At 37.2% G+C, this 13846-nt stretch overlaps 1 protein-coding gene across 4 annotated transcripts in view; it reads left to right on the top strand.

Moving 5' to 3' along the window:
* Window positions 1-13846, top strand: part of cntnap2 (contactin associated protein like 2) — a 364810-nt gene that overhangs the window by 108492 nt on the left and 242472 nt on the right. For all 4 annotated transcript variants that reach the window (XM_020712697.1, XM_020712695.2, XM_011488837.3 and 1 more), the window contains exon 2: window positions 13495-13605. In XM_020712697.1, coding sequence (XP_020568356.1) covers window positions 13495-13605 — 111 coding nt within the window. The remainder of the gene's footprint in view (window positions 1-13494; window positions 13606-13846) is intronic.

A 13846-nucleotide genomic window follows, 5' to 3' on the forward strand; every position in this document is an offset into this window, starting at 1 on the left:
TATCTACATATTGAAGAGGTATTTCTGCGAAAAGACTCTTTTTAAAAATTGATCAATTTCCTGAAAGAAGTTTTTTTTTTTTTTTTTTAAGTAGATAAGCATGTGGTATTTCATTAGGGATCTGTTTTGTCAGTCAACCATCTTCAGAGAGATTCCTTTATTCCACCAAGTAGAGGGTGGATGGCTCCACATTCATTAACTTTTTCATTCAGGCCTTCAATAACAATAGTTTCATTTCAATCCTTATGTGACAGGTTTTCTTAAGGCAGAAGTATTTCTGTTTCAGGAAGAATTTGTTCTTTTCTTTGAGCTCCTTTGATACCAAAAAGCACTAAGCACTGAGACAAATGACTGGCCTAGTACAGCCTGTGCATAATGGTATTTTAATGATGTCTGAAATGGAGGCTATTCCCACCTGAGGAACAAAGTGAAATAATTAATAAGACTCCATTGTTGTGAATATTGTAAACAGACGCATCCATTTAACTAAATCACAATTGGCAGCAAAAGTCTTCAGTCTGTTTTTTTATTCACATCTTGTCATAGCAGCAAAAAAGTTTATTTTTGCCAAAGAACCTTCTATGTTACCAATGGACATCAAAGACTAATACCTGCTGAGCTGTGTATTATGAAGTTTTAAAACTCATGAATAATCAAATGCAAATTAGGAACAGTGAATATTAAAAGAGCCAAACAAAAAGAGTTCTGGCATCATTGTTCGTTTCAGTATATTTTTGGCAACTGTTGATGCAAAAACTTTTAAAGTTTTAGTACTGGATTTTTTTTTTTCCTTATGTCATATGTCTTTAAAAAAAATCTAATTTTTAGTATACGATTTGAGTAAAATAATGTTATCTAAATACAAAATAATTGAAATTTTAGCATTTTTCCCTCCCTTAAAGATATTTTACCTTTATCTTAATACATTTTGTTCTTTAACTCTACGACAGAGTATTAGGGCCACCATGAAAGGAAAATAAATACAAGAATTAAGTTGCAAAAGTGTGAGAAAAAAGTCAACATTTTTTTAGAATAAAGTCATGAGAAGAAAGGCGTAATTTTACTAAGAAAAAGCCAGTTTTTCTAAAATAAAGTTGGTGGTGTAAGCCTCCATCCACATTACATGCGGACTAAATCCATCAATATTTCCATTTAGTGTGATACCATACACCTTTAGTTTATCATAGGTATGCGACTTAATACAATTGGACCTCCGGAAATCCATTCCTTGTAGGCCAAAAATCATCTTCCGAAGTGACAAGGTTTCCTGCAGATTCTTTTTTATGTCTTTATACTTACAATAGATCAATGTTCACTCACTTAAAGACTTAATATTTCATTATTTCTGAAACCAATGGTAAAGTAAGCACTTAAAATGTGCTCTGTCTCTCATACTGAATCACAATATTGATTATTTTTGTTGTTGTTTATGATTTTTATTAGTCGACAGCCTATTGCCTTATAAATTTATGACTTTAATCTTGTAAATCATCAATTTACAAATTGAAATTATAACTTTATTCTCATAAAATATTGACTTTTTTACTTACAAATCTACAATTTTATTCCCATTAATATTTTACTTTTTTCATATTTTTATTTTATGTATTTATTTTTATGGTGGCCCCAATAGACTATTGCATTAACCCTAACACGTCTCTTATAAAAACGTTACAGTAAAACTGAAATGGGGAATGTTTTCTTACTTTTTTTCATTTATTAAGTACTTTCTAAAAACATTTTAGGAATGTCAAACTCTTTACCACAGATGTATTTTATTAGCAGGCCATCCGTGGTGCATAGGTAGGTCGGTCAACCTCTGATCAGACGATTGGAGCTTTGATTCCCGCCATGTGTTGAAGTGTCCTTGGGCAAGACACTGAACCCCACATCGTCTCTGGTGGTTATGGGTTGGCGGCAGCGTTTGTTTGTTTGTGAATGGGACTGTGACTTGAAAGTGCTTTGGGCCTTCGAGGAAGGTAGAAAAGCGCTATAATATACGCCATTTACCATTTAGTAAATTCTGCAGTTATCATTGCAGTTTTCATGTATGGCATTCATGCTACTGTGTAATTGATCAATAAGTCAAAGTGATAAGTGTTAAATTGTTTTTTTTAATTTAAAAAAATTATAATTTTATTATTTTCTTATCTTAAAACAAGATGAGTCTCTGACGTTTATATATGTCATATATATAATTTTTATAATATCATATAGATTGCCCCATGTCAAATAATTACAGTGGCACTCATTAGGAGAAACAAAAATACATTATGTGCTGTTCATCAGTATACAACATGTTTTTATCACATCACAAACTGTTGAAGGACTTTTTATCTTGCAACCTTTAGGCATTTGAGGTTCACATATAAAGACACATAAGGGTTTAATCTAATTTAACCATGGGTGTGTGGTTACAGCTTTCAGTCACCTTAAGTGAATGTACCTCTGTGTGGAACAATCAGCTTAACCGTTTGGCACTTGAGAGGCGTCCCTTCATTATAAACTCAAAGGCAAACATTTCTCTGAGGTTTTCGTGTGGGTTACATTTTCACATAAATACATTTCAATTTTCTGTCATAGACCAAGTCTTAATCTTTCATTTCTCTAAGCTCTCGCTCAACCAAACACACTGGCATGCACACTAACCCACATTCTCTTGCAGTTTGGGTGTATCAGTGTGACACAGAAAGTCATGCTTCATGCGGTTCTGAGTAGATCAGTTCTGGTCCAGAGTTCTGAGCCAGACAGGTATAACTGATCTGGCCAAGGGTGCATTCCAGAGAAAAATGTCTGGTGAAAGCTCAACAATGATCAAAGCCCAAGGTTCTCTGCCCCAGAAACAAAGTGACTTAAACTCAGTTACCGTGGTAACTTTGTCCTTGATAGCATTATAGAGATGATAGATTCAGTCCTGAAAAAAAAAAAAAAGATGCTTTTCACTGTTTTTTATGAACAGTTTCTATCAACAAAACTAGATTTTTGTGGAACATATTTTTACAATTTAACGTAAATTGTCTTTCAATCAAAAACTAACGCTGCCTTTCTTCTCAGAATCATACTCTACAAAAAATTGTAATTTTCATGCACTTGTGCCTGGCTCAATACCAAATCAATCATAATCATGTATGTTTCTTTAATAATCTACAGCACAAATGCTGTATCTCTCTGCATAGGTAATATATCTTTAGGTTGAGTTATTTAATAACTTCGATCATTTTCTGACAGAATAATAAAATACAACCTTTGTTTCACCTTTTGCAGCCTTCAGTTATCCAAGAGGTAACCCAGATACTGTACTGCTTTGCTGTAACTGGACTAAACCAAATGCTGGCAATGCTCCCTCCATATGTCAGTTCCAGGTACCCATCAGTAAATACAGTGTGAGAATGCAGCTACCAGTTCAGGAGCGTTTGGAAAGCAGCCAGGAGCAAGATGAATGGAAATGTCAGAAATTGGTGCAAACTGCTCAGTAGGACACCTTGAATAAATTCAGTGTAGAAACATTTCATAACCAACTAGGCACCACAATTTGTCCACTTTTGTAAATCTTTAATAGAGCAAAAGAGGGCACTGCATCATGGAAAGTCATGTCAATTTTTATGATTTAGGTGTTGTCGGAAAGCACGTTTTGTCATCTTTCTTGAGTCATTGGAGCTTCCTGCTGCTTTACAGCATGAGACAACTAACACTGTTCACAGCACACATGGGATAAATCTGCAAGTGGTGGATTTTTTTCAAACTCTCTGTTTAACGTGAGTAAACAACAAACCAAATATTCATATATCAGTTAGTGAATCCAGTTAGTACCACAGAGTATAACCTCCATTCAGGAGCAGCGGCAGGTGAACTGCCCACTCAGCCACTGCCCACTTACTGGCTGTCACTGCTGTGCCAAAGATGTCAAAGGAACTCAGTGCACCGTCGATAAACCCCGTCCTCTGGAGGGGGATGTTTCCCACAAGAGGGGGGGTGAGTTAATGCAACAGTTGCAATGACACCTTTGTCTTGTTTGTCTGGTACTTGGGGCAGGTTTACATGTCAGAAAGATCCTTGTGAGTACCAGGTATATACAACAATGGCTGGATTTTTGTCAAACTTGTTCACAGTTCCTTGACATTGCTCATAATATTTCAAAAAAGTTTTTTTTTTAAATAATTTGGATTTGTTTTTGTTTCTTTTTTTTGTTCTTCACTCTCTTTCTGGGACCTTCTTACCTCTACGAACTACTAAGAATCACAAGATTTTTATTTGAAAGGTACAACAGAAGTTTTTACTTTTGAAACGCGGACCTGTTTCCCATTTTTCCTGCTTTTTGCCACCAAATGGACACGTATACAGACTGGAACTACAACTCTTGCGTAGCGCTTGCATTGCAATGCTACCGTCAAACGCAAACATGATGATGGTGATGTAAACATTCCCATTGATTAAGGAAAAATCCATTTTTTGGAGCCAAAGAAATAGAGATGCACTGCAGACTAACCACTGTGTATCAGGCTTTAGTCCTCCCGAGGCTTCTCAAACATTTAGTATCAAACACCGCTGCTATAACTGAATGATATGACATTTTTGATTAGTGTAGAAATTGCAGTGCCAGCGTGTCCAAAAGGCATACTGCTGATATATCTCACATTCTAGTTGCTACAATGTTAACTGAGTCATATAAATAGTAGGATGATATAATTCCTGTTTTTTTTTCAGATAGACAAGCAACTGGAATGTTTCAAAGCTAATCATTATTGGCAATCATGACAGTTAAAAAGCAGCCTTTGACCTTCTTGAATGTTTGTTAAAGCAACTGTTCTTTTTCGACTCAATCAATACTTCCAGTGAGTGGCTCACTGACAGTAATCACCAAAATACAATACTGGGTTCTCAAGCTTTGATTTTATTTATTTTTTTATATTTGGCTGCTTTTGTTGCATTTATTGATGAAAGTACAACCCACATGTCATGGGCTTTGAGCACTTCTTATTGTACAAATGAAAAGATTTTTGTAGTATGATTTTGATTGTCTTGTAAGCATTGATCCATCCATAACATCTCAATAGACACTTGGTACGTTCTCGGATTCTAAATCTGATGATGAATATTGTCTGTAGGAAAAGAGAATAGAAATCTTAATAAAAGGAGAAAAATAGTTGGCCTCCTTGCATTTAAGACAAACATTTTTGTGAAAAGTTTATTTTTAGGACATTTTTGATGTATGAGATGAGAAGACGAAAAGAAGGCAAATAGAATTCCAAACAGAGCCAGAATAAAAGGGAAAATCAAATGTACTTATGTGGTGCTTTTCATGCCTTGGTGACAGCTTAGAGTCAGTGCAAGCCACATTTATGCAGGATTTTTGTCTGTGGAGTGCATCTCCTTTTCTAAACTCTAAAGTGTTTCATTTTTCCACCACGCTGACACACAAATGAGTAGTCATGTGGAGCAATGTTAGGCTCCCTACTCAGAGATGCCTCAATGTGTAGAAAGTCAAGGACAGAGAACAAGCTGCCAACCTGCAAATTAATAGAACTTTTATTCCTTCTGATTTAACAATGCAGCTATAACAAATATATTTTTTAAAAGAAAAGAAAAAGATAAAAAAAACAAATGCACAAATTCTCACTTTGGTGAAAAGAAGAAATGGGAAATGCAAGTATAGCAATATACGGTAGGAGCAGTTTGAAAAAGACTCAATTCACACCAGCAGATTCTTCCTTCAAAAGAATAATAACTGCAGCTTTTATGTTGTACAACATTTACAATTGAAGTGTTTGTTAAACATGATGAAAGAAAGTGGCTCAAAAGTTGTTTACCTTGTATTTACTGCTCAATATCTGTCGTTTCAGAAAGATTTACAATAAATTCACTAAAGTCATAACTTTTATGAATTCAAAGACAAACCACTGTCAGAAATATATATGATAGAAGCTTAGAAGAAGTTTAGACTACGTTTTAAATTTGAGAAAACATAAGATAAAAAAATATTGTATATATATAAAAAAAAAAAAAAAAAAAAAAAAAAAAAAAAATATTGGGAGCCAGTTTAGCTCGTGCTGGTTTGCGGCGCCTTCCATTCGTGAAACCCGGGTTCGACTCCGGTCTGCTCCCTGTTCCCTTCTCTACCTCTGCCGGTTCCAAGCCCGGTTTGAGAAGGTTGCGTCAGGAAGGGCATCCGGCGTAAAACATTGCCAAGTTTACCATGCGACTTGTTCGCTGTGGCGACCCCTGATGGGAGAAGCCGAAAGTGGAAGAAGATAAGATAAAAAAATATTGAATCTCCCTTTTTGTTGAACTCGGGATGTATAAGCCCCTTTTCTTAATGTTGTTTTTAGTAAAATAAAAATTTCATTCCAATTTTCTTGGAGCAAATCTCATATTTAGAGAAATTTGCACTTTTCCACCATGTTAAATGGTCATTTCTATTCCCACTGTGACAGAATGGGAATTAAAACCGAATAGGCTTCCTACTCTGAAGCCTGGATGATTAGAATTCACTGCCACAGCCATCCGCTATTTCATGCCACAGGACTGTGGGAGCACAAAGGTACATAAACGAGATTTTGTTCAGACTGTAACAGCAAGCGGGATGTTTGATCCACAATGAGAATCAACTAAATGATCTCAAAACATTAATATGTTGACAGAATGTACCATTGGAAAAAAAGTTTAGTTTTTTATTAAAGAAGAAGCAGGTATTTTAACAATGGTTGTCTAAAAGCCAGAAAATAGGTTAGATCTTTTTAAAAAAAATACTGTTGAGACCTACTAAGCATAATAAACAGAATAGGTTAAAAAAATCCTTTATTTCATAAAAAATGTGAGCTTAGGGCTGCTCCATCAGTCTTTCTGTTCTTTTTTTGTTGTGAAAGTTTTAGAAGCTTCTGAACCTCAAGGTCACTCAAGGTTGAGGAGTTTAGCTTCAAACTTTGAAAAAAATTTTTTTAGAATTACATATTCTCTCCTTTGTTTATGTTCAAATGTTCATGGCCACGCTGAGTGTACACTATTATTTGTTTTGCACAATGGATGGGTGGACCTTTCAGATACTACTATTTAAAAGTAGGCTAATTGAAAAAAGACAAAAAATGTATATAAAAAATGACTGGATCATTGGACTTGATGCTCTGATTCTATGGGTACACCAACCTTTAGCAATAACTGAAGTGTTTACCCCACATGCCCACGTGCTCTTCCTTTTTTTATTGTTATTTATATTTCCTCAAGGTAGAATTTTGTAATAAACCCAAAATATAAATTTGAAAATGACAATTAAAAAAACTCACCCAAATGTTTCTGTCCATTTGAGAAGAAATTACTATTTTTTTAACCTTGTTAAAATATTGTAAAAAGATAACTTTTTTAGGAGGCACCAACACCTATATTTTCCAACTCATAGGGAAGAAAATGGTCAAATATGTGTAACATCAGCCTCATTTGATAGCTGAGAACCTCAGCACATAACACAAGCTTTTATTTTGAAGGAATTCCTGTGCCCTCTCATTACACCTAAGCCCAGGAAGATTGTATAAGTAAATGTCAGTTGCATGGCCATTGCATCAGTGACACCTGGCTGTTATGTAACAGTCTGTACAGTAGGAATGAAACTGAAGGGATGTTTTTTTTTTTACAAGCTGGTGTCAATTTTGCCTTTATTAATGAAAAGATGGCATTTCTGCTATTTGCACTAGGATCTATCTTATGAGGCCTGTGAATCAGTTGCTCCTCATCAGTAATCAGAAACAATATGAGTACTTTATGGATTTTTTTTGGTTGCTGATAGTGCATAAAAGCAGCTACCTCTAATGCCAATTGGAAGGACCTTTTTCTGTGCAGAGGAGCATCTGTTAATGAGGGGTCTGAATGTCCCTGTGGGGCCCACTGGGGAGCTGCTTACTGGCACTTCCAGGTGTTCAAATCAACATGCAAATACAGTTGCTTGCTAATTAGCAACTTGGCACTTCAGCAGCTTTCTAACATGTTTTCAGCAAATTTACAAAATAAGATGCAAACAGATTTTGATGTAAAGTATGTTTTATGAAAGTTACAGTATGTTGCCTCTCCTGTGGTGACAAACACCGCAGTTTAGACTTTTGAACTGTTTTGGGAACAGCTTTGAATGGACAAACTATTCCCAAAAAGCAATTTAGGTTTCGAAGGAACAATTTGATTTAAGGTAAAGTGACTTGGAATGTGAATTTAAGCAAAAACAGAAAACTGATCGCAATGTTTTTCCAAAGCCACATCTAAAACGACTAAAGGAAGGTTACTTTGACACTATGCAAAGACTCATCTCCATGCAGGTGCCAGCCCCTTCCACTGTGTTCATAACCCAGGTCCAAAAAAAGATCCAAAGTCAACTAGACCAAAATGTAGCTGAGAGGCCAGATTTGACAGCACCACGCCAAAACCACACACGTGTATTTGTCTTACAGTCATTTATAAAAAAAAGTTTGTGTTTTGCAGGTGTATTTTAATGACATATTTCAACTGACTAGCATTGTTTAAAAAAAATGTGGAAAGTGAGACTTTCCTGACAAGCCCTGCATTTCTTTTATAGATGGTGGTTTTAAAAACATGCAGTATCTTGGGCTTCCATGCTCTGTGCTTTCATAGTGTCAGGGCGATTTCCCAAACTGGCCTATGTGGCAGCTACAATGCTTTTTGAAGCAGGCCAAGCCTGTCAGTTCTCCATGTTGTTGTGCCGTATCCTGGGTTCCAGCCAGTAGTTTCATTGCTTCAATCTGCGATTTTGTATGCCAGCTAATCTTTAGGTTGTCATGAATTTCATCCTGGATGTAATAGATCGTATACATCCAACTCCGTTTCAGCACTAGAGACGTGTAGTGATGTAAAACCCTGTAAATAAGCTGGCCAAACGCTGTCTGTTCATGGCGATGATCCCAACTGGTGGCAGCCTGCTGGCAGTTCTCCTGTTCGTTTGATTTGTTCTGCATGCTGGTTATTTACCTACCACTGCCTGGAAATGTCATCAAGGCGACTTTGGTAGAGAGCCATTTTCCTTTGCTCTCATCTTCCATCTACTTTTTTCTTGCTACCCTCTCTTGTTGGCTCAATCTCTTTCACTTCTCATATCATCCTGTCATGCATAAAAGTATCACTCCACAGGGGAATAGGCTGACATTTCTGGTTGTATGTTGTATTCATGTGATTGCCCTAACGCAGCTCAGCACACAGAACCATTCTTTGTTCATGTAACGGTCAATAGCTGTGATCTCTCACTTGGTCATGAGTTGCAGTTATCATCATACATGTTTTTTTTTAACGAATTTCCACATGACTTTGTGAATATATGCATGTGTATGTGGATTGTCTCTACCCTATGTACCAGAAGGCCTTAGTGCGGTGCTGCAGCTGTTACATTGGGGTATATTAGTTAATACCAAATAGATAGATTTTATTTCATATCTTAAAGAATAATAATAATAAAACAAGGGATAGACAGGAGCTACCATTTCTAAAGCCACCTTCAGGTACAGTCATCCTCAGCAACGCATGTACAAGCGACTTCTTTCAGTAATAAGCCTAAATAAACACGCACGTATGTACATTTTGGGTTTCTGCTTTCAGAAATCTCACATACATGCGCCTCTACACAAGTTCCTTCAGTTGTTCTCAGGATCTACGTTCAAATCAAGAGGCTATTGAGCGTGCATTGAAAGCTAAACCAGGTTGAACTTTAATCATTCTGGGACTCTGATTTGGTATTGATGCATATTTCTGTATAAAGTTGTGAAAGAAAAAGCCGAAAGCAATATTAACGAGATTTGGACCGCTTCGACATTTCACACCAAGCCTCTTCCAACTGTGGGTGGCGGACATGCGGTTGTAAACAGTATGAAAAAAAAGTAGAAGAACACCATGTCGTCACATCCCCGGTGTGAACGTAGCTTAAGACACAAACACCACCTGATTAACTAACACAGGTGATCCTAAACAAAACACAATAAAAAAGTTCTGGTACAATAAAAATGTAAACATAGACCAACCTAAACTTTGACAATGAGTTCACAGAGCTGCTAGTTGTTTCTTGTTTTGTTTTTTTGTTTTTTTCTCAAATCTTGTCATAATAAAAGGGAAGGCCAGACTTCTGTCATACATTTTCTGTCTTACACATTTTGAACCATTATCATTTTGAGAAATACATTTTAAATAGTTAATGAAGTCCCTCAATACAATTACATAGTCAAATGAGTGAGTCATTGCTGTCGTTCAGCTTTTGGGATATCCCTTCAGGACGTGCCACAGCCAATCAGCTTTCACCAATTCCCACAGGTGGTTTGGCAGAGATTTTTCCACTGGATGCCCATCCTGACTCAACAGAATTCTGGCATTTTAGACTTATTACACCTTTATGTCAGGCGGGGGTTTCACATTGAGCCTTTGTTCACTGCCAAAGATGTCCCAATAAGAGCATTTATTAAGCCAGTAAAAAATGTATAGGGAAATCAGAACAAATACTTAAGGAGGAAAAGCAGAGATGTGCTGCACAGCCAGAAACACAAATAAGATAAGCTGGCAGCTTAACTCGCCATCTAGTTAAAGAGCTGCAGGTGTCTCAGATCAGTTGGTGTTAACTGATGAGGCTGTGAGGATTTAAGCCTGTGCTGCTAATGTAAAAGCTGCCCAGTCTGCATGAGAGCAGGACTGTGGATGGCATATATTTACAGAATTTACATTATAACCAATCTAGTCATCTGAAAATGATGGAAAAAGTGATTCAGGGAGCCGAAGAGATTATTTATACACATGAATTGGCTGCCACAGAGTGCACAATTTCACCCCACAAACAATCTTAGATACAAACTAAAGAGCCCTTTGAGCAGCAGTCTGATAATCCCTCCATCAATAGATGTAATAATTCGTTCTACTCACTGCAGAAATAAAAGTTGGGACCCACTGCATGAATTTACTTTACAGCAAAGTCAAGATCAAAGCTTAAACATGCTCCATATTGGGCTTTTATTTTGCACAAAAAAAAAATAAAAACCTGATGTAAATATGGCACTAGTCCCGCGTTGTAGCCTCCAAGCAGTTTGCATCATTTCACTCACAATCACATGTTCACTTTGAGAAGTTTGGGTTACCGTTTCACAATGAAGGAGAGCATCCAAACAGAGACAAGGGCTAAAGGAACAAAAAAAAAAAAACTTTCATGTGACAATAAAAATAAGGCTGCTGCTGAGGCATGACATTTCAAACCACACTGACAAGCTACAAACGAGACAGAATTAACACAGGCAAGAGTGATGAGAATTCAGTAATGGGTGGCAGGACCTCCAATCGGAAAGGATAAAAAAAACAAAAATAATTTTATGAGCTTCATGATTGTTTTTCTGTAGAAGAATTGAGTTCTGCTTTTTCCAGTTGTGAATTCCATGGGAGTTTGTCCACATTTGCATATTGTTTTATGTCTCCAACTCGTTGCGACTAAAACCTGAAATCAGTTTTACCTTGCGGCTTTACTGACAAAGCATGATCCGTTCCCTTTTACAAGTGTGTGTGATCTCCTGTGCAACCTCATGTAGAGTACAAAATCTGGCCTTGAACTACGAAAAAATTGTTGATACGAAAGCAGCCTACATTTGTGGCTGAATATGAAGAAAATGAAGCATAACTGCCTTTGACTAATTCATAACGTTAACATGTTTCAGGGGATCAGTATAGAGAGGCAAATATGAATGGGTGTATGGGTCTAGAGATGTAGATGAGTTTTAATGAACATTAAAACACAGAGGATCTTCCTTTCATTATTGTGATTCATTATGTGTGGTACTTGAGCATGATGCTGTCGTCTTTTTAATTTCGTGATTAGATGCTGCAGCATGAAAACTGCACCTCAGGCAAAAAGGAAATGTGTAGAAGTTCATTACAAGATGTATTCACATATTCCTCACCTTAACACCTTTTTGGAGAGAACGGTGGTCTTCCTTTACAAAACTTGTTTCTTTAAACTTCCACTCTGATCACCTTTTGATCTATTTTAAAGACGTTCCCTGTGGTTTTTAACTGTGATTATGTTGTTTTTTAGCCTAAATCAAAACTATTGTGTCATCTTCTAGTGTAGTTTGGGCAAGACTGCACGTATAAAGCCTGCCCCACATCCCATTATGTATCTGTTACACCCAAACCAAACATACTGGTGCAACAAAAATGTCGAGCAATGTTGAAGCTATTCAGCCATGCTGTCTTGGGCCAGATACAAGCTCGTATGAGGAAAACAGAGACGTACATGGATCTAGTCGTCTACGAGTGGATGCATCAAAATGGAGTGAAGCAGGGAGCTTGTGGCATGTCGACTAGCTTCTATGATACAACGACAACTGCTTTTTTCCTTTTATAATTTCAATAGAAAGTACTCAGAAACACAATTTTAAGCTTAACTTTCTTTATACTTGTCCTCCATTATAAGAAAAATGCCACAAAAACATGTTAAAAACACAAAATAATTACATTTTCACTGGGATAGGTGTTTATTGAGAAGAAAAAAAAGGAAAATTAATTAAACCACACTGTTTGGACAAGATTTTCTATTTTAGGATATTTTCTGAAAGAATCTAGGTAAAATCCAGACTTGCTTCAGCCTGCAGGGAAGTTGCAAAACCTTTGTCAAACCAGAAAAAGACACACAAGTACGCATCATTGGGCTTCGATGATGCATTTTTTTTCCCTCATGCCTGCTCTCCGAGGGTCCACCTATACTGAAACGTCCAGTAAGTCAGCAGAATAAGATGCTGGTTTTGACTTTCATCCAATGTGGTGTACACACACTTACACTGTGGGACATGACAGAGACGTATTGACTGCCTCTTTATGGTCTGACAGACCATTCACAATTTCCCTGCATGAAACCTAATGTACTGGAAGGGGCGTCCGCATTGATAAGTGAGTGAAAAAGACAAACAGAGGAATACAGAGAGTCACACCTGATGATTGCATGCATGTGAAGGATATTTATTAGCTTTGTTTCCAGGCCATTCCTATTTTTCGGTTGACGTTAGTGCTTCTGGGTGGTCTTTTAAATGAGTTTGCCCTTAGCAGCACTACAGTGCTGGTGTTTGTGGCTGTTCTCCTCATGATTATTCTATGTCACTGGCTTCACTTTTCATCCAGCAGGAGATGAGTGGGTGGAGAAGGGGGGTGGGGGGGGGTACATGATGGTAAAGGGCCCTTGGGTTTACCAGTGAGCATAATAAATTTTTGGGTTGCCTTGTGGTTTCAGTGTAGCTGACCTGATTTATTTCTTAACCCACAGAAAGTGTGTCACCCTTGAATAATCATATTTTCGCACTTTCTTTGGGACATTTGTGCTAAAAACAAAAACGTAAGTTTGTGATTTTAGACACATTGCAAAAACACTAATGTTTCTTTTTTTTCTCCTCTTTTCTCCCCACCTTCTTTACATTCTTGTCTGTCTCCTTGCTTCCTATCTTTATCTCACTCTCATCTATCTCCGTCTTCACATTCATTCACTCCCCACAGTGAAGTGTGATGAGACTCTAGCCTTTCCTCTGCCTCACACAGCCTTCACCAGCTCATCTGTCTTCTCAAATGGATACGCACCTGGATATGCCAAGCTCAACAGGAGAGGAGGTACACTTGCACTCCCAAACAGAATCTCCCACATGTCCCCTCAACTAACATATAAATGAATGCTCTGAAACGATCGGTGCCAACCCCTACTGTAGACAAAGAATGGAATGATTGCGGATATCTGGTACACGTGTGCTCGCATCCTTATAAATTATTTTACAGATGGCAAACTGTGAGATAAATGTCCTGGCCTTCATGCAGTGACACACATCACACTTCTGTTCCCAGCTCTACGTCCCCC

Source organism: Oryzias latipes, chromosome 20 (genome assembly GCF_002234675.1).
Source record: "Oryzias latipes chromosome 20, ASM223467v1".
Classification (NCBI taxonomy): Eukaryota; Metazoa; Chordata; class Actinopteri; order Beloniformes; family Adrianichthyidae; genus Oryzias; species Oryzias latipes.